This window comes from Agelaius tricolor, unplaced genomic scaffold, assembly GCF_023055355.1.
Source record: "Agelaius tricolor isolate 1412-34295 unplaced genomic scaffold, bAgeTri1.0.p SCAF_19, whole genome shotgun sequence".
NCBI lineage: Eukaryota > Metazoa > Chordata > Aves > Passeriformes > Icteridae > Agelaius > Agelaius tricolor.
The window spans coordinates 4,411,204-4,431,982 of NW_027269279.1; the positions used below are offsets into that span (position 1 = coordinate 4,411,204).

The window sequence follows — 20,779 nt, forward strand, 5'->3', positions numbered from 1 at the left end:
ACCAGATTAAGCAGTAAGTCTTTAGCAAACCTTTGCTTCACTGACTGGCTGCTGCACCACAGGCAGCTGTTAAAATGGCATTAAGTTTTCTACTCTTGCAGAACAGCAAGAGACTGCAGCAGACTCTCTTCTGTGGTCCTGATTTTTGTGGTAAAATAGAAGGCCCTGAACAACAGCAGGAAGCCAGAGCTGGCCCAGCCAGAGAAGTGGCTTTAGGAGGTGTCAGAACAGCCCCTGAGACTATGGCTGGGTGCTCAGCTTTTTCACAGCTGCAGAGCCCTTACCACAAAGAGCACAGCAGTCTGCCTGTTGGAAGGAGAAAGGTTTGGTGGCATCTCCTGCGCTGCCTCCCCTGTGGGCTCCTGCCCTGCCAGCCCCAGCAGGCTCAGGCTGCTGCTGTGAGCTGAAGGGCTCCCTCTTGCATTCTGTGGAGCACCATTTGTGCCCCAGCCTCCCTCTGGGAAGTGGAGGATGTCGTGGTTTATTGCCTGTGAGGGACTGTGCAGGCTGCAATCCCTCGATCTTCAGTGCCACCGTGTGGTGCAGAAGCTGCAGGTGATGTTTGGGAGGTTCTAGGGATGGCCATGCTGTGTAGAACCTTTCACTAGCTTTAAGCACAGGTTAAATATATTTCAGACCATGGTGCTCCACCCCCTGATTAGGGAGATGAAACATCAGGGTGTATTATGTAGGTGGGGCAAGAGAATATTATGGGAAGACAGAGGGAACCAGCTGGCAAACAGTTCTGCTCTCCATTGATTTCGATCCTGGCATTTTTGAGAAGATAAAGCCTTTAGACACAAATTTTGCAACTTAGTCTCTGTAAAGACTTCTGTGATTTTGCCAGAAGCTGAAGCAGACCCTTTGCCACCAGAATGGAACTTCAGAGAAGTCTACAGAGGTTTATCCTTAAGAGCTCTTCGGACGTGTCTACAGGAAATGGAAAGATGCAGATTGCAGTTTTGAGGGATGTTCCTGTGGGGTGCATGGCACTACATCCCCACTGCCTCTCCTTTTTGCTGTCTGTGGGGTTTTTTAGCGCTGTACATTTTGGGGTGTGTACCCATCCTCTGGTTGTACAGCTGGGCAGCTGCAGACCCGTGCTGGGAAGCCTGCAGGGAGGCTGGAGGGGATCACGCAGTGTGCACCTCCAGATGGGATCTGTGGGAGGGCTGAGTCACTGTGCTGTGGGCTGTGCTTCACACTGCCACCCTGAGCCATCCCAAACGGGCACGAACGTGGAGGATGTGGAAGATGACTGGGAGGCTCCTAGGATTGCCATGGTTTCCTGCAAACCCCACACGTGGGGTCACTGTAGGGTTCTAGGAGGAACTTTTTCTCCTTCTTGCAGAGGCTCAGATGATGATGGGGAAGAAGAATCAGCTGCTCAAGGGAGCAGGCAGACACACGATAATCTGTACAGAGTGCACATGCCCAGCCTGTACAGCTGTGGCAGTAGTTATGGCAGTGAGACCAGCATCCCTGCAGCAGCACACACAGTCAGCAATGCTCCCGTCACGGAGTACATGTGAGTATCCCCAGGGAAGCCTCTGCACAGGGCTCCCTCCTCATCTCTGTTGGCTCCAGTGCTGCAGGGTTGGCACTTCTGACCTAGAGGTAAAAAGCAGTGAAGGATTTTGTTTTCTGATTGGCATCTAATGGGACAAGGGAATAGTGCTGCACTAGGAGGAGTTTTGTTAGAGAGCATGCTCCAAAACGTGAACAGCTTTGTGCTCCAGGACTCAGGAAAATGTCTAAAGAAAAGAAGTAGGAAGGTATTGTCTGGGCTTCTTATTACACAGTGATTCTGATCACCAGAAGACTTAATTCTTTACACAGAGCAATCTTGCCAGAAGCCTCCCAAAAGACTGAGCCAAGAAAAAACCTGTGGGCTCTCTCTTTCTACAGTATTTGCAGTCACCTCTGACATCTGTTGCAGTTTGGAGCTACCTAGTCCAGGTGGGATCTTCAGAGCTTTCTCCAGAAGTGCCTAACCCTGATTACATTTGGACTATCATCAGGGCCCATCTTTTTTTGGGCTGCCACATCATTTTGTTTATCCCCTTAGACGTTGTCCTCATTTTATCTCCATTTCTGCCACTTGGCTGTTCTGATGCTGCAGGGAGGCAGATTTTCACAAGGCCCTATTTTTAAATCACTTGATGTGATTCATTGTGGGCCCTTCTGAGTAAGAATGTAAAAATAGTGCTCAATCTGAGGAAAATTATGATAGCTTTATGCCCTTATCTGAAAAAGGGGATCCATCTGGCCTGTAAGAAAAGCTTTGAAGGAGACTGACCTGACACAGTAGTTCTGGGGGTGAGGATGCTCTGTCCTGTGTCCCCATCAGAGACCCTCCCCAGAGAAGCATGGCAAGTGCCCCGTTACCATGTGTGTCTTCCTTTCCTAGGAGCCAGAATGCAAATTTCCAGAACCCCCGTTGCGAGAATACCCCGCTCATTGGCCGGGAGTCCCCACCTCCCTCAGTAAGTCTCTCTTTACTGCTCTTTGCTTCAGCAGCTTTGGGGAATACACATTTGCCACTCCTGTGTACTCCCAAGGGAGCTGATTATGCAGCCAAACACAGGATCTGGCCCATAAATGGCAGCAGCTTGAATAGACAAGCTGTGTCTCACCTGCCATGGAGAATAAAACCCTGCTGTGCTGCTTTGGACATTGCACAAGAAAAGACTAAATAAAACTCAGTCAATTAATACTGGTAATCCTATGGGCCCAGTCCTGCCACCACTGAAGTGCATGAGTATCTTGATGGGTGACTTCAGCAGGATGATTCACTTGCATGCAGTGTACATGCTATCTGTGCCATTGGTTCCTCAAGTTTAAAAAGAAACTTGTTCAAACTGTAAATTCAGAGTTATTGCTGAACCTCTCTCCTTAATCTGCCCTAAAGAGATGGTAGGATGAAACCTGTATTATTTTTTTGTTGAGATTTTTTTTTTAAATCTTTCTTTCACAACTGTTTTACTTTCTTTGAAATCTATTTTTGTATTTAATTTCCTATGGAGGAAAAAAAGAAACTTTCATGGAAGGTTTTGGTATTTGGAGTGGCCTGATAGCCATTTCTGTATGCTGGATAAAACATGGGCTTGTCTTCATGGCTGGGTAAGAGCTAAATGAATCTTGCCCTCCCTCACTGGATCCTGTAAACCTGATTTACAGCAGAACCTGGAGAACATGCCATCCCAGTGCTCACTGACTTGGTGGTGTGATTACAGAGGATGAGTAGTAAAGTGCCTAATGACCAACCAGTCTTCAGGTGTAGATAAAGAAAATACACTCCGTGGTGCCTGGTTCAAAGTGATGGGAAGGGGAGGAAGAGGAGGTTGGCGGATGAAGGAGTAGGAATTGTGGTGGAAATGAGGGCATCCCATTCATGGTTTCACTTCAAGAGGACCAGTTCATCTTGCTGTAGAGGAAGTGGAAATGTGCAGAGTTGATCCTTGTCTCTGTCCTTGGCCTCTTCCACCCTTCCCAAAGAGGTTTCCTGCCCCGTGCTCCGATCGCGAGCTCTGGTCGCGTTTTCCGCTCTCAGCAGAGTCCCTGACGTGCTGCACTGCTGCTGTCTCCTGGGCCAGAAGGGCACTGTCCCTCTGCTACTGCCAGGGCACCTGTTCCTTCCACGTCCTGCTTCCCCTTGCCCTACAGCTCTTCTGCTTCAGAGAAAGCAAATCCCCTTCCACAGGGCTGGAGTGAGGCAAGGAGCTCCCTGGTTCTTCAGTAGCTGTTTGTGTCAATACCTTGAGTGGGAATCTGAGTCCTGCTGCCTTAGGCTGGGGTTTGGGAGTAGATAAAGGGGTTTTTTCTTCAGAGTAACTTGAGTTGGCAGCCATCAGTGTGGGCTGTGGGGAAGTGCAGGAGCTGGGGAGGATGAGGGAGCAGCACTGCACCCGTAGAAAAGGGAGCTTCTCCCCAGATGAGAGGAGGAACCAGGCTATGGGGTAGATGTGTTTCCTGGAGGGGTGTAGTAGACAGGCAGTGGAGAGAAGAAAAATGCTTTCTATTCTCATATTGGCAGGCAACAGGGAAAGGCTTTTCTGGGATTTTTGTAGTTGCAGCTCTCTGTAGCAGGTGGCTGAGACTGTACTGAGACAGAAGGAATGGTAACTTTTCATAGCAAATTATCTGTGGGAGGAGAGAGACAAAAAGGGAATACCAATGCACACATCCCTGCCTCTTTTTGGGAGGGAGGAGAGGGAGATAACCATCCAAGTAGGTTATGTCCAGTGGGCAGACAGAGCTACCTATTGCATTTAGCTTTCTGTGAACAGATGGTGAAAACCAAGATGTGATGATGTGATGATCCTGCTGCATTGTTTGTCCGTTACTTTTCCTGGCTTTTTGTTCGTTTGTTTGTGTTTTTCCTTCTCTCATTCCTTCTGATTTCTCCTTCTTGCCACAGGGATGTCCCCTTAGGGTGGTAGAGCCCACCTTGTCGCTGGCACACACCAGGGTTTCACTTGCTTGCACTGTGTTTTTCATGCACGTTGAGGCTGCACTCTCTTTTTCTCTCTCTTTCTTGCGTCATCACAGTTGTATTTGGCTGCCATGGACAGTAGCAGCCATATGAGCTGGCAGCTTAAGCCCTCGGACAGTGCTCGGACATACTGGTAACAGCGCCCGCAGATGGAACAGGTACTGCAACCAAGGCCCTCCCTGCTCAACCCCCTCTCCACTCCCGACCGCTCCCTTCATCCCTGCACTCTTTATCCCAGGCCAGTGCCTTTTATTTCTTCACATTCCTTCCCTCTGCACCTCCCACCCCATTCCCTCCTGCCAAGGGTGAAAGTGAAAATCCGTTTTTGGCTCTGGTGCAGGCTCGAGGAGCAGTATCGACCTTCTGGAGGCTTCTGCTGTGCCTTGTGAGGGTTGCAGGTGCCTGTGCCTCACAAAAGCCACCTCACAGCAGCTTCAGCTTGGATCCCACACTTCAGAACAGCTTGAACACCAAGTGCTGAGTGCTGCTCAAATGTAGGAATAAACTTGCACTTCAAAAACAACACAGAAGTTCTTCCCATCACAAGAAGTCATTCTCTAGGAGTAAAGAGAGCCAATCTAGCAGCACTTCAGTCAGGAATGGTTGTCTTAATTCAGCTTTTGGCTCTCCTTGAGCCCTGCTGCTGTTCTGCTTGTCCTTAGTAGCCATAAACCAAAACCATCAATACCAACCTGCCACAAGCTCCTTTGTAGGATTTTTAATTTACAAAATCCTTGTAGCTCCTTTGTAGGATTTTTAATTTTAAACTGTCCTGAAGAGTTACTTAATTGCCTGTCAGATCTGTGGGCAGCTTTTCCTTTTATCCTTACATTTAAGGTCAAAAAGAAGCAAATTTTTAGAAAAAAAGCTTCCTTAAGGGTCCAGATATAATCACTAAGATCTGTTTCATTCTGTTTCAAAACCTTTTACTGTTTTGTTTGTTCTGTGTGTGTCCAAATCATCCCATCCATGTCCCACAGACTCTGTGAGCAGGGCCCTCCTAGTGCCATTTCACTGTCTGCATTCCTCATGGGCTGCAGTTGCTGGTGCTCTCCAAGACAGCCAATGTTTCCTCCCTCATGACAAAGAAAGAGGAGGTGCTCTGCATTTTTGAGGGGGTTCTTAGCTTGCTTAAATACAGGGTATGATTAGGACTACCAGACAACTCAGGTGGTGTGAAGGAGAGTGCTCCTTCAAGGGATCTACACAGTGCCAGGAAGGTGCTGGTTCCAGTGGGAGCAGGGAGCCCTTTGCTTTTGGCTGTCATATCTTGCATTCTCCTCCCAGAAATACATGTCCATAAAGCTGCTGCTGTTCCTTCTTCTCTGCTTCTTCTTCTTCTTGGCACTTCTCTCAGCCTTGCACTGGATTCCTTTCTGTTCTGCTGGTGCTTGGTCTGCATCCCTGCTGCTCCTTGCTCTCTGCCTGCCTGCCTGGGGAGGGGCTGGATGGGTGTCTTGATGCCTCTGCCGTGGTGCATGAATGCAAACAACCTTGTCTGAAGCATGGTGCCAGCACCTTTGAAAGGCTCACAGCTTTCTCCAGTCTTAACTCTTGCTAAGACTGCTCCTGGGCCTCAGCTTGTGGTGGGTTTTCTGCTTTGCTGTTCCTGTAGGTGGTATTGTAGCAATGTTAGATGGATCTGTTCCATGAAATAAAATACTGGTGAGGGTGGGGAAATTCTAGGGCCTTCATTCTAGTCTTGAAATCCCTGGGCTGGAGCATGACCTGATCCCAGTCTGCACTGTCTCCTGTTTATCTATGGTCCCATCCAAGCTTCATGTGGCTGGCTGAAGGGCTATGGAAAAGGCACTGCATTCTTTCCAGGGCTTTAAAAACAAACAAAACCAACAGAAGCTCTGTTCTTTTGACTTGAAAGACTTAAGTCCCTTTGAATTCAGAACCCACTGGCTAGAATTAGCTGTTTCCCTGCATCTTGTACCTCCCATACATAATAACACCAAACCCTTTGTGTTTACTGTGCTCTAGCTGTTTGAGATCAGCCTTTCAGAACTTGAATCCAGAAGCTTTGGTCTTTATTGCATTACCTGAACAACTCTGGCAGGAAATCAAAGTCAGGGTAGCTCAAGAAAAATTCACGTGGGTTTTTAACCACAAATAGTAAATGGTTTGTACTCAGTCATGGTTTCATATGGTAAGTGATCTTTCAGCATAGCTCAGTTAGCTCTGAAGTACTCATGGATTTCACAGGAGTCAGTAGAATTTATGGCCTCTAAAACAAACTTATTATTCCTTAAACTTAGGGGTTTTTTGCAGCCAATGATTCCTTTGTGCCCAGGCTATGTGTGTTAAGTGCCTAACTAGCATGTGCTGGCAAACCACACCTATGAAAGTTTAGACCCTCAGCAAGGCTGAATGTGAAGCAGAGACTTTTATTTTCTTTGGAGGAATACAAAAATAACCCTGTGTGCAATCAGCTATGTTTGTTGGAGCTGGCTGGTAAGTGACTGAGAGGTGCTGTGCTGAAAAGCCCAGGCACCAGCAGGAATGGTAACAAGAACTCTTTCAGGTGCCCTTCTTGGGGAGCTGACAGTGAGGTGGAGGTATGGGGTGAAACTTGTCCTCTGTGCTGTTTTTGAAAGGGTAAATGAGGGTGTGTAGGCACATGGGTACTTCCAGTGAGCATGCTGGAAGAATGACTGAATTGTGCATGTTCTTTAACCTTCTATGAAAGCTCCTCTTTAAAGGAAACTAAATGCAACTGTGAACCTCACAGCTGTGGGCCTCAGAGTGGAGTCCAAGCCCTCCTTGATCTGAACTGTGCTCAGGTTTTCTGTCTTTAGAATCACTTTTTAAAGGAGTTAAAGACATAGTGATTTTTGTAAAAGCAACTAAAGACTTAATTACTTTAACCCTGGATAATATAGTTTGGTTTCATATTCAAAAGTGACAAGTGTCTGCTGATACATCTTCATCTGCTGGCCTGTCCAGCTGTTGGGACCTGTGTGTTCCACAGCATCTTTCCTCTGCTTCCCAGCAGAGGATGCAGAGAAGGGCTTGAGGAAGGACTCAGCACGTGGAGAAGGCAGTGGTGCCTGGAGGGTGATGCTGAGGCTGGCCCAGAGCACTCTGACAGAGCTGTGCTGTGAGAGGTGCACAGGGGAGTGTTGGCTCTCTGCTGCCAGGTTGCTGTCACACTTCCCATGGTCATTAAAATACACAGAATTAACAGAAAGAGTAACTGGTTCAGCTGAACTGGGAAGAGGTACAAAGGTGCAAAAATCCTGAGTTAAGGAGAGAACATCAGCCCTAACTCTGACTACTCTGAGTCTTGATTTGTTCCTTGTGGTGGATTTGCAGGTAGGTTTGAATGTAAAATACTCTCTGCTTGACTCTCCAGATCTTGTGTTCCTGGTTACTTTGTTTTAGTGACACTTAAACAACTGTGGGGTCTTTTCTTTTTGGAGGAAGGAGGGAATTCTTTTCAACTTCTCCCACCATGATAGGTGTACTTTGTACATCTTTGAAATGCAATTCATCAAGTGGTCATCTTGATTTTAATGCTTTAAAGAAAGTTTATATTGCATGTTGTGTGCTGAACCCATATGACTAGTCCAGAAAGATGCACAAGAACCTTCCATTATCTGAGATTATTATTTTTTTTTTCTGAATACTTCTTACACAACTTTAGCACCTGGAAAAGTTCTCTGTTCATGTTCATCTCCTATCACATGTCACTACAGAGAATGCAAATGGAAAATGAGCACTCAAATGGATTTTTCCTTCTAAGGAACTCTTCTTATCATGAGGCTTGGCTGGTAATTTCAGCATTGAAATGTGCCCTACTTACTCTATGAGAAAGTTCTTTGACTTCTAAACCTCTCTGAGCCTGTTGGGTTATTCTCCTATGTATTAATAACATCCTAAACTTTATTTCTGAAACAGTAATCACATTTAATAAACTGTATAGATTATTGCCCTTAAAGTAGCTCAGCTTGCTATTTTCTATCTTTTGCCCTCTCCCTGACAAAAAATACATCTTAGAAAGAACAGATGTACCCTTTGTCTTCTAAATATAGATGCCATTTCTGGGCCAGAGTTTTATATTAAGATCCATGTTCTGAAAAAAGTTTTCCAATTATGGAAGACACAAAAAGCTGAGTGTGCAAGTAAGCCACAGGTGTCTTCATCTTGTGCTGCTGGGATCAGCTCTGCCAGAGGAGCAGTTTCTCTCTTCTTTTGTGCAGAGGTTCAACCCAGGTCAGTCTTTGGAGGAAAACTGATAAAATACTGTTAATTCTCTGAAAACCCCCGTGGACAGCTGAGCTTTTGAGAGCCTAAAGATGCCTCATAATGTTCTTTCCCAGTGGGCAAGATAAATCACACCTCCTGGTGTGGAACTGCCTTTCAGTTGTCTCTGCCAGCTTAACTGGCTATTTTATGTGGTTTGGTTTAAGAGGTGATAAAAAGTCAGAATGCTGAAGAGCACTCTTGGGAAGTAAGCTGTGGATATTATAGAATTATTCAAGCTCCAGAGGGTATAAAAAGAGGAATGAAATGTCTGTCCTCATTGCTTGGTTGTTAATATTGTGGTAGCAGAACCCCGAAGGTCTCAAACACATTGGCATAAAGAGGCAAAGTTCTGTTCTTACTGCTGGATTTTATTCACGTGGTTTTCAGCTCATTATTCAGAGCTGAATGACACATGTTACCTCAGTAGCTTCTGGGAGCTGTTTTTAGCTGGATTGCCTTGTATAGAATAAAAAGGAGAACAAGAACAGCACCACCACCTCCAAATCAAACTAACCTTCATCTTTGTGACTTGCTCTTCTCACCCCCACGCTGGAGTCTCATCTGCTGCTGCACAGTGCACAGCTTGGATCCCAAAGCACAGTGGGCTGTCACCCACCTGATGGCTTGCTGATATCATCCTGTTTGATGGCAGCCTGTTTCCAGCCTGATAGGGTCTGTTCTTTCTTGGGCATAAATCACTTATTCCTCACTTTTCTTTCAAGCTGCCCATCCGTGGCACATGCAGTCTTCTGATGCCCTCATTGCTATAAAATGCAATGTGAAGATGCAGTGAGCACCCATTTTCTTTTCAACCTCCTTTTCTGGCATGGTTGAAAGCAGTAACATCACTAAGAGAGGATGGAAGTGTGGGGTGGGTTTTTACATCTGCATCATTCCCATTTCCCTCTCTTCTCCCAAGCAACATATGTCATGTTTTGACTTAGTGACTATTGGATTTCCTTCTCTAGAGAGCTTGGATAAATCACCAGCACCCCTGCAGCAGACTGGCAGAATGTCACTCAGAGTGAACTATGCAGTGACTTGTGAAACTTTCCTCTTAAAGACTGAGTCAGCAGCTCCTTGAGATGCTTGCTGTAAATACACACCATGTTATGCTGAGAAGTGGTAGAAATCTGTGGTTCCGTCGTGACATTAGTCATTCTGACTTAACTTTCTGTTTATTTGTTTTGTTTTCTTTGTCTTGTCTTTTCTTTCTCCAGTACACCTCCAGCATGAGAGCCAAATACCTCGCCACCAACCAACCTCGTCCAGATGCTGGCAGTGTGCATTAAAATGAAAAAGCAAAAGCAAAAAGCAAAAAAAAACAAAAACAAAAAACAAAACCCACACGTGCAGTCAGACTAAACAATGTGCCAACTGCTGTGCCCCTGTGCTGTCCTTGTAGAACAATCCTGCTGCTGTTCTGCCCAAAGTCTAGTGCAGCTCCTTCTGTTTCTCCAGTCCAGACCACCCTTCCAACCTGGTTCCTGGCCACTGAGTGGAAGCTCCTTTTGAATTTAAGCCTTCACCCTGTAGTACAAGAGAGCAAACGTGTGCTGGCCAGCAGCTGACAGCACCTGGGCAGGAACCTGGGCCCTCAGCCCGTGGGGCAGCTCACCAGAGCAGCCTGGCAGGAAGAGGGGGTGAAAATCCTCTGCCCCCTTCTTCCCCCGTTCTGTTCCAAGAGGGACTTGGTGAAAGATGGTGGTAGATCTGCTTCACTCCTGCAGTGGGACCAGCAGCCTGCCAGACTCTGAAGAAGCAGCACTGGGTGCCTGTGGCTGGTGTGCAACGAGGGAATGCTGGGGAATGCACAGCTCAGCACCTGGTGGGAATCCTCTGGTGAGGGAGGAGGGAGCTCCTGCCTCAGGGTGTCACTGCATATCCACTGGAATTTGCTCCAGAAGAGCAAACCATTTCACTACCCTGGTTAACTTTTTTTTTTTTTTTTTTAATCCATTAAGAAAATGCCTTTTTTCTTTCCCTCTATATCTATATGTGAATTCTTGAGGAGGAACAGGGGGCCCAGCACCAGTCAGTCACCCTGTCCACTGCTCTGGAGCTGACCTCTCTGCTCCACCAGGGAAGCCCAGGTATTTGCAGATGGCATTCTGGGTGCTGCCTTTCCTAGGCTGACACAGATCAAACAGGAGCCAGCCACTCACTTGGTGCCAAATTTTTCCAGGGAAAGACTTTTAAGACTTTATGGGAGGTATTTTTGCACTAAAGAGTTTTGGCTCTCTGATGCTAGATCTTATGGGACAGTCAGCTTGCAAAAGCAAGAGAAACTGGAAGCACCAATGGATTTATAGCAAATGCAAGCTCTCCACATGGGAATGAGCTGTGAACTCTGCTGGACTTTCTTTTTTTCCTTTTTTATAAACCATAATCTATAGCACAGGGTTGCTGAAATGGCATTGAAGGAGGTTTTTGGAGCCTCATTCCTAACAAACTCACCAGATTGTCAGTGTATCTTCTGTGTTTAGAGTCCAAAACCCTCGACAACATTGTGACTGTCAGAACAGATTTATATTTTATTCTATTTTGTTTAGTTTTCAAAGGCACATTGCTAACCACTATCTGACCATACTAATGCACATGTAAGGCATTTTCTAGACGTGAGGCAGAACAAGGCTTGCAAAGGGGCAGCTGGGTGCCTGCAGAGGGCAACATCCTTCACTGGTGCTGTACTTCCCACTGAAGAGCAGTGCTCCAAAGGGCACTGGCAGCTTCCTGCTGGAAGAGGAGACTGCCTCTTGGGAGGTGCTGTCAACTACTGCCCTTTCACTAGGGTAACTATAATGTTCCTTTTTGTCTTTTTACCTCTTAGTAGGGGCATCTTAGCAGAGCTGTTGAACATTTTATTAAATAACTGGCAGAGGAAATCGAGTGGGAAGCATCTCTCAAAGTGGAGTGGAGCCGTTGGCAGAGGCAGTTCATTGTCACCTCTGTGATGTTCAGACTGATGTTTGTTTACCCCTCGTTTGCAGCTTGGGGCACAGAATTACCAACCTGCCTTTACTCAAGTCAGTTGCCTTCTTGCAGTGAGGTGGGAACTGCTCCTGGCAGGCAGCTAAACAGGCTGGAGGGATCTGCTGGGAAATGGTACCAGCTCTGTGGCACAGCAAGCTTGGAGACTCCTCTTAAGATAGAAACCACTACTAAACTGCAAGGCCAGCTGTTACCATTCGAAGGAGTGTGAGACAGGGAGGAGGCATCACCACACAGACAGGAGGAGAAGGGTTTGGAATAAACTTCACACTTCACCATAAATCTCTGGAAGCAGGATGTTCTTGCTCAGGACTGAGTATGCCCTTTCAGACACATTGGATGGGCTTCACACTGAAACATTACCTCTGTTTTATCAAATAACAAGGGCAGGGAAACCTGGTCACAGGTGGTATGGAGGGACACTGTGGCTCACGAGCCCCAGGGTTTCCATCCTGTCTTGGAGCCTACCAGGAGCTGTGGGTGTGCAAGGTGTGGTGAGGTGATCTTGCAGGGCCCCAAGCACCCAACTGTTCTCTGGGGGAACCCCAGCCCTTCCCCCACTTTGAAGAAAGAATCAAGAGCCATATAATCCTTACTAAGACTGAGTTGTTCTGCCATCATCCCTCCGTGCAAGGATGTGCTCCAATTGCTACTCACGTTATCAATTTTAGGGGAGCTGCCCTGAAATCTGTGGCCCAGTCCTACTGGTGGAAGGCAAGTGTTTTGGAGGCTGGAGGGTGTGGGGAACCCTGTGAAGACAAGTGCTTCTGTGTACCAACTTCTGTGTGCACAGAATGCACCCTGAAGCTGCGTGTGACTGCGCTTTGGGCTGGGTCTGAGTTGTCACCGTGGCGTTGTCTGTGCCACGCAGGAACAGGAGTGAGCCTTTGTTTGCAGCATCCAACAGAGCAGCCACCTTGACCTGCTTCCTTCCAAGGTCTGGCACAGCCACTTCCAACACCCAGAACAACTTCTGACAGTGTTTGGGGCTCACAGCAAGGCACAGCTGTGGAGATACATGCTCTGTGACTTCAACATATAACTGGAAAGAATGTGATGGAGATAACATTTTGCTCTCTGGAGGCCAGCACAACGTGACTGCGGTGTGAGCAGTGTACCTGTGTCCAGCCAGCACTTCCTTTACTTGACATGGATATTGCACTTTTGTAAAGCATCCTGGAACTCTGCTGCCCCGCTGCATGCTGTGCAGAGCGCTGGATAGGAAACACAGACAAATGGGTTTCTTTTGCTTTATTATTATTATTATTACTACTACTTTTTTGGGTTTTTTCCTTTTTTTTTTTTTTTTGTTTTTGTTTTACTGGAACCTTGAGCAACAGTGTGGCATTTCTGCAGGCTGGTCTGAATGGATCTGCTGAAGAACAGATGGCCTTTGCCTATTCTTATGGCTGCGACATAATCAGTCTCATCCATATGGTCACATTCAGTCTGAGGAGGGGACTTTGAAAAGCCAAGATCTCCCAGACTCTGTGCCTCCCTCCAGGGTGAACAGCAGGTGCTATCTGGCAAAGACTCATCTGTTCTGGATGGCATTCATGGTTGAGGGAGTCCAAACTCTTCAAGCTGCAGGAGGTAAAGCTGTAGAGACTTCTCTCTCTTCCATCGTGTCTCTCTGTTTTTAATGTGACAAAACGCCGAGGCCATATCACTTGGTGTGTCCTAGCTGACCTTATTGGACATTTCTCGTGTTGCTGGTTGCTAGAAAAAGGGTCCAGAAGTTGGAGGAGCTGAGATTGGCCTCTGGACACCTCGCTGACTGCAGAGTGGACGGCAGCTTGTCCGGTTGAAGGTGACTGCATCGGTGAAGACACTTCATGTTACCTTTTCAGAAGCACAAATGTGGTCATTGGCTTGTCTGGTTGGCTTGGTTTATTTCCACTGCATCATCATGTGTGAATGACACTTTCTTTTGGAACTGAGAACTCTTCCAAGCACACAAACATCTCCACAATGTGAAATGTAAATAGCATGTTGGACTCTTGTGTCCAGTGTTCAAGACTGCATTGTAATTGTAAAGGAAATCAAATCAAGACTTGGCTGTGAATTTCTTGTGCTGTCTTGGGAATTATAACTGTAGTGTTTGTATCCTGTATGTATTATTAAACTGAGTTCATTTTGTGTGCTGATAAAAGGGTTCAAGCTAAGATTTTTAGCGTGCATCCATGTACCCAAATGTGAAGGATGGAGTGCTCCCTTCCCCTCCTGTCCTTTTTAATTTTCTCCATTTGATAGGTGTTGATTTTCCGTGTACAGTCATCTCAGCCAAGATGCAAGGGATGTTCATTTGAGTGCTTTGAGGGGGACACAGTGCATGGGGTTTTAAGTGATCCTAAGTCAGGATTTCCACAGCAGTTCCCTGAAACTACATGAAAAGTTTGGCCTTTCTGAGAGTTAAAGCATTTCTCAGGGAGCTGCTCAGCCATTGCTCACGGGAGCTGTGGGTGCTGCAGGGTGGTGGTGGGAGACAGGAGTGGGTGGGTGCCCCCAGAGCAAGGTCCAGGTACCTGTGGGAGCAAGCCCAGGCTTCACTTCTGGTGCCCCTTCTCTCCCTCCCAGCAGCTGCTGAAATACCATTCTGAGCCCTTTGAAGAAGAGAGAGGTCTCTTGGCTTGTTGGTCCCTGCCACCCCCCAGTTCCAGAGGAGATGGGGTGAGTGGGTTTCCCCTGAGCTCAGCACAGGAGCTGCCTTTGGAGTTGTTCCTGCCTGGGCTCCAAGGAGCAGCCAGGGTCCCCCCCAGCCCAGCAAGTGTCAGTGAACAGCTCTGGGTGGGAGGGGAAAAGCCCTCCAGGGAGGTGCTGAGGAGCAGATTCATGCCTTGAGACAGAGCCAAGGCTTGGTCTGTACCTCCTTTCAGCACAGCCTGCCTCCCTTCTCCAGAAATTGTGTGTGTGTGTGCTATGGATGGCTTCCCTGGGCAGCCCAGGAGGCCCAGCAGAACATGGGATGTTTCACAGCAGTTCCTAGGTGGCTGACAGGTGGTTTGTGCTGCCAGGGGGTGTGGGATCTCTGCCAAGCCATGATGGTGAGTGTGCTGCCCAGCTGGGAGATGAGGCATGGGTTACTGGTGGCCTGGAGCTCCCAGGTGCTCACCCAGCCCCTGTGGCTGCATGAACAAAGTGGAACATAAATTGATGGGCAACCAGAAAGTTCAAAATACTCCTTTCCTAAAGAGGATAACTGTAGCATGAAGCTCTTAGGTGCTCTGCATATTTGATACCACATTGCTCCTCACTATGCAATTCCCAACTCCTTCCTTCCTGTTCCTCCTCTAATCTCACACCAAGACTTCTCCAGCAGCCTCTGCCCAGGAGGCTGCTGAAGTCCCAGAAAAGCCTCATTTCTTCCATTGTCCTCTGCCCTGGGTGCAGCTGCCCAGCTGTCACATCGTGTGCCTCAGGTCCCTTGGTAACGGGAGGCCCCATGAGTTTTATTCACATCATTCAGAGGGAAGTTTATTTTCTTGGACACTGTGCACAGAAACCTAATGGTGAACATGTACCTGGCCTTTTTGTAACTTCTCTGTTTTGTTTAGTTTGTTTTTTTTTTTTTCTTCTTAACCATAATGGTTGTATATCATACCACTTTATATACATATATAATATATAAATATATATAATTTTTTTTTTAAACTTCGGACCTGCTAGTTTCTTTCAAGTGTTCCTGCACTTACCCAAAATGTTTTTAAATTGTGAAGATTAAAGAGGATTGAGCCCATTTTTGTATCTTTACTTTTAATTCTGTAGTTCTCTTGATTGTAACGTAGCTATTTTTTACTGTAACTTTTTGGTTTGCAAATACTAAACAAAAAAACCTAAATGTAATATCTGTGGTTTCTATTCAGCTTGGGTTTCATGTTTTAAAAATAAACAATTTAAAACCATTGTTCCTGGTTATTGATCTGTGTTTTGTCCCAGAGGGAGCCTGGGGCTGATGGCTGCAGTGGGGATGTCCTTGTGCTTGGGGCAGGAGATGCTGGAGCAGCCATGGGCCACATCAGCCTGGGAGATGTTCTCCTGTGTCCAGTGAGTTTTAACCCCTTTAGGCCCCTCTGCTGCTTTGATTATTCCCCACTGGAGCAGCAGGAAACAGGAGTGGTTCACTTCCACCAGCACAAGTACAAAAAATGTGGAAAAATGTCCTGGGATGGTGCCCCACCAGCTCAGCCCTGTCAAAGGCTTCTCTTTGGGGGGAGATGAAACTCAGCATGGGCTCACCTTGCTCACTGCTGCCCCAGGGTATTGTGGGTTTCTTTTTAGTTCTGTTTGTGCACTTCTCTGATCACAGGCCCAGCACCACATCACTATCACTCAGTGAACTGAAACCTTTACCTTCCTCTAATTTTCCTGATCTGTTTTCTGCCTGATCCTGCCAGCCAAAGGAGGCTCCTGCCCCCATCCTGTGCTATTCTTGCCCTGACCTCAGCCCCTCCCTTCCTAGGTGTGGGGATAAGCAAGAATTCAACTCTGTCTTTGGAAATGCTGTGTATTTTTTTAAATGCTGTGAGTATGGCTGAAACCCACACCAGTCCACGAGTCCAGTTCAGAACCACAGAGGGCTCCTTGTTGTGACTTACCCCTCATGGCTGTGAATCCCAACAGACACCAGTTTTCCTCCCTTCACTAATAATTGACAGATGTGTCTCCCTCTTTTTTTTTTATTCCCATCTAAAGGAGGAACCCACATTTTCCATCTTCATCCCTGACCTGAGATGATTAAATCTGCTCTCTAAAGCTCTAAAAGGGCTTGGAGCAGTCAAGGGAATCTCATGGCATGAAGGAAAATAAAGCCTAGATCAGAGGCATCAGTGTAAATATTTTACCAGGTTTATGGACTCCACCAGGGATGGGAACATGCAAAGGCCACCGTCCTGGTGACCTCTCCCAGGAGCTGCAGCTTCCCTCACCCTCTGCACTGCTGCCAGGCCCAGCAGGAGCAGGGCTGAGCCCTCTCCTGAGCCACTCAGGGCTTGGAGAAAACAGAGGGAAGGGTGAAGAATGTGTTTGAATAAACCTCACCCTCAGATCAGCCTCAGTAGTGGTCCCTTAGATCTCAGTGCTGGGAGATAAGGCAGGGAGGGGTGCCCTGGGGAGGTGCTTTCAAACCTGTTTGCTCTGTGCTGAGCTGAGCTGTGCCAGCACCAGCGGCGCCTCTGGCAGCTCCCGTGGGATGGAGGATGGAAAACCATCAGGCAGAGCTGGTGGCAGTGGGACAAGGTTACTGATGGCATGTCCCCATCTGCTGTCACCTCCTGGGGTGGGGAATGGCCCAAACTGCAGCTTCTGTTCCTGCTGAACGTGGCACTGTGCAGGCAGCACCTGCTGCTGGTGCTGCAGCCTGCTCTTCCCAGCTCCCTCCATTGGGTGCATTTAGGACTTGGGTTTGTGATTTTTGTGATTTTTGGGAAGGTCCAAGAGGGGTTTTGCACTCTCCATGAGTCCAGGACAGCAGCAGACAGCAGAAATTGCAGCTCATCTTCTCTAACCCTTCCCAAAGCACCCTCACTCCTCAGGTGTAGATATTCTCAGTTCAGTCAAAGAAAGAACAACAACAATTTCTCACAAGTTAAGCCTAAGGATCTTAGAAGAAAAAAAATCAAACAATTATTATGTCTCTTTCTATAACCATTGTTTATAGATATAATTTGCTAAAAGTGCTATTCAGAGCACACCAAGTGCTATTCATAGCACACACATCTCTCTTTCTAGAACCATTGTTTATAGATATCATTTGCTGAAAGTGCTATTCATAGCACACCAATAGTGTTAGAAGTTTTCACCTTAAGACAAATCAAGTCTTAGGTCCACTAATGTTCCTATAAGAGCTGCAGATTTCTTAATACTACACTTGATAATAAAGTGTCTTTCAAGCCCCCTGCATCACGGAGTCAGATGCCAATCCCTCTCCAATGAAAACACCACCTGGTACCACACTGAGGAGTGACCCCATCTCCCCACACAGCCTGTGGTGCTTTCAGGAGGTCTTGACACCTCCTTGCACTGCGAGGGAGGCCAGGACAGAGCCGAGTGTCCCCTGGAAAGAAAACCCCGAGCAGGGAGACTCGGATCGGTCTGACCACGTGGGGATGCTGGAGCCCTGTGCTTGGCACTTTGTGAGCAGAGGCAGAGACTGCTCCATCCAGGGCTCCTCCTCACCCCGTGTCCCCAGCCCAGCCTGGTTTGTCCAGCACTCCAGCATCTCCCAGTCCATTTAGGAGTGCCCAGGCAGGGACAGAGGGTGGGCTGGCTGTGGCCATGGTGATGAAGCAGCAGCTCACACTGCTGTGTGCTGGAGAGGGGATGGATGGTGGCAGGAGCAGAGGATTTTCCTCCTGCAGCTGGGCTCTCCATTGCTGCTGGGACCGTTTGCCTCGGCTCTGCCTGGAGCAGGGGGTGTTTCTCACCATGACCTCAGCAAAAATCCCTGCTCAGGGATTTTTCAATCCCTCCCAGCCCGTGGAGGGAAGTGGGAGGAAGCACAGCTCCCTGCTCACTGCGAGGTGCTGCAGATGCTGGTGCTTCCTCTTCCCACCAGCAAACCTCACGGAACCTGGAGCTCTGGGGGAGCTTTGCACCCCATAAATCACCCAGCCACTCCTGAGCTGCTCCAAACACATCAGCTCTGGTCTGTGCACGGGCTGCTCATCAGGGACCCAGAATGGCCCCCACTTCCCAAGGGCTTCCTAACTCAACAGGCACCCTAAAGAAGGGGGGCTCAGCAGGCAGGTGAGGGCAGGGCTGGAGCATCACCCAGGGCTGACCCTGCTGCAGTGTCACTGCTGCTGCAGCTCCCTGCCCTCAGTGGGGACCAGCACAAACCCAGCACTGTTTCCCTGGTGAAAGCACCATGGTTTGGTGGGGGCTGAAGGGGGGGCACATCCACTGAGGAGGAGGAGGAGGAGGAGGAAGGAGGGGCTGGTTGGGAGCGGGGCTGTTCGGTGATGCCGCGGCTCCGCAGATCTCATCTGGCAGCGCCGTGGGAAGTGTTTCCAGATGCTTTTGAGATGCTCAATTTATCTCCTCCTCCACTCTTGGCTTGCCAAATGGCTACAGCAGCAGAACTGGCCCCACTGGGCAGCTGAGGCAGACCAGAAACAGCAGTTGCTGGGAGCTCTGGGGCAAGGGGGATTGGTTTTGATAGATTCAAGGCTGGTCTTAAAAGTCAGGAAGGGAAAAATAAACTTTGCAGGGCTTTTGGGTTATTTATTTTAACCACCTGCATGTTATGCAGGGTTGGGAAATAGTAGAAGGGTGAAAAAAATAAAGGGGCGGTGGTTGAGAGCTACTCTGCACATCCCAGTGCTGAGTCTTGGCCATCCCACAGCCATCACTCTGCTGCAGGGCTTTGCAGCCCCTCACTCCAAGGCAGACAGTGCTGGTGCTGCATTAAATCACCTCCAGCTGCACAGAGGTGGTGGGATGTAGATCATGCCCCCACAGGGGTCCCAGCACTCTCCCACCCAGCACTGGGACAGGCAGCTCCCAAAGCTGCAGCTGCATGCATCGCTCAGGCCCCGCCATTCGGATGCTTTTATGTTCATTTCCCACAAATATTCCACTTTTCTGGGCCAAAGCAGCTGGAAGTGGCTCTTGGAGCCAATTCACACAAGTTTTGTTGTCTCCCAACGCTGCCCTCCCACCCCAAGCCTCAAGTACTTCTCGCTGCTGTCAGTAGCAGGATGGGTGTTTGTCCATCATGGGCATTTGTCCCAGCGCCCTGCACATGGTCCCTGGTGAAAGTCCCCACAGCCAGGCTGGGAACACAGTGACTCACATGAAGGCTGGGACTGCAAGTGACCCAAATGCAAATTAAATTAAAAAAAAAAAAAAAAAGAAAAAGAAAAGGAGGTTGGAAACGGCAAAAAGGACTAAAGCAGTGTGTTACTCTCTGCCCTCGATGTTGCAACCACCCAGAGATGGGGAAAGCCTTTAGCCAGGCACAATGCTGTCAACAGCAGCAGTGCCTCCATAGTGGCAGTGTCCCCAGCAGGCCTGGCTTGTCCCCACCCCATCACCACACAGCAGACTCTCCAAAAGGTACAGCTGCCTTATCAGCTGCCTCGAGCAGGCGAGAGTAAACAGGACGTCCCACACCAGCGCCGGGGTGCAGATGAAAGCAGCCTGGCCTGCAGAGTCTGCCAAGTATGCGAGAGCAGCAGGCTTTGCTTTTGTTTTCCTTTTGTTTATTAATGCCTGTATTTATTTACTTTTCAGCCCACGAGCAGGGGAAGGAGGAGGGAGAGGCTGGGAGCCTGGTGGGAGACAAACTGGAGGGCTGGTGAGCTGCTTCCCCCACTTCTGAAGGCTCAGTGGGGTATATTTCATTTTATTATTTTATTTCATTTTATTTGTAAATTTATTTTTTATTTGTATTTGCATTTATTTTAATTTTTAGGCCCTCTCTGGAGTTGGGAGCTGCACCATGCCCAGCATCCCCCCAGCCTTTACCTCTGCCTGGAGCTCCTGCTCCTCACAGCAGCATCCCAACCCCAAGCCACAGCCCCTGGCTGCCCAGTGCCTTCATGGGCACTTAACCCACATCTGCCAGTCCTGTCTGGGTGCAGGGGAGGGTCAGGCTCGGTGAGGGTGACAGCACCACTGCTGGGAAGTGCCCACGCTGCCAAAACCGCAGCCTGTGAGCAATAGGAAAACCCGTGGGGGGCAGATGGGGCTCGGTGTCACAGCTTCCTGTGCCTGACGCAGGTCCCTTTGCTGACCCTGCACCAGGGCAGGCCTGAGGGCCACCAGATCCTTACCCAGCACACCAGCCCTGGCCTTGGGCAGTGGGGGAAGGCAGCACTGCTGCCCATCCACCCTTCCCTTCCTCCAGGGCCCTTTTTGGGGTGGCCAGGTCAGGGCAGTGCTGGTTCTCTGGGCTGACACACTCTCAGCCAGAGCCCCACCTCACCACCGGCTGCAGAGCTTGGGGCACTTTTGATTTTTGTGGCTGTCTGAAGGGTGAGGGGGCTGGGAGGAGGGGTGGCTGCTTCAGCACACACCGGTTTCCTGCCAGGCTGTATT

At 48.4% G+C, this 20,779-nt stretch overlaps 1 protein-coding gene across 3 annotated transcripts in view; it reads left to right on the forward strand.

Annotated features, from left to right (window-relative positions):
- The window catches only part of TTYH3 (tweety family member 3), a 76,105-nt gene extending 60,461 nt beyond the window's left edge, over positions 1 to 15,644 (forward strand). The window contains exons 12-15 of one of the 3 annotated variants that reach the window (XM_071443945.1): positions 1,352 to 1,528; positions 2,411 to 2,486; positions 4,552 to 4,653; positions 9,970 to 15,644. In XM_071443945.1, the coding sequence (XP_071300046.1) occupies positions 1,352 to 1,528; positions 2,411 to 2,486; positions 4,552 to 4,632 (334 nt within the window). In that variant the 3' untranslated portion in view covers positions 4,633 to 4,653; positions 9,970 to 15,644. The remainder of the gene's footprint in view (positions 1 to 1,351; positions 1,529 to 2,410; positions 2,487 to 4,551; positions 4,654 to 9,969) is intronic. The other 2 variants (XM_071443946.1, XM_071443947.1) reach the window with 2 other exon arrangements.
- The last annotated feature ends 5,135 nt before the right edge of the window (positions 15,645 to 20,779 follow it).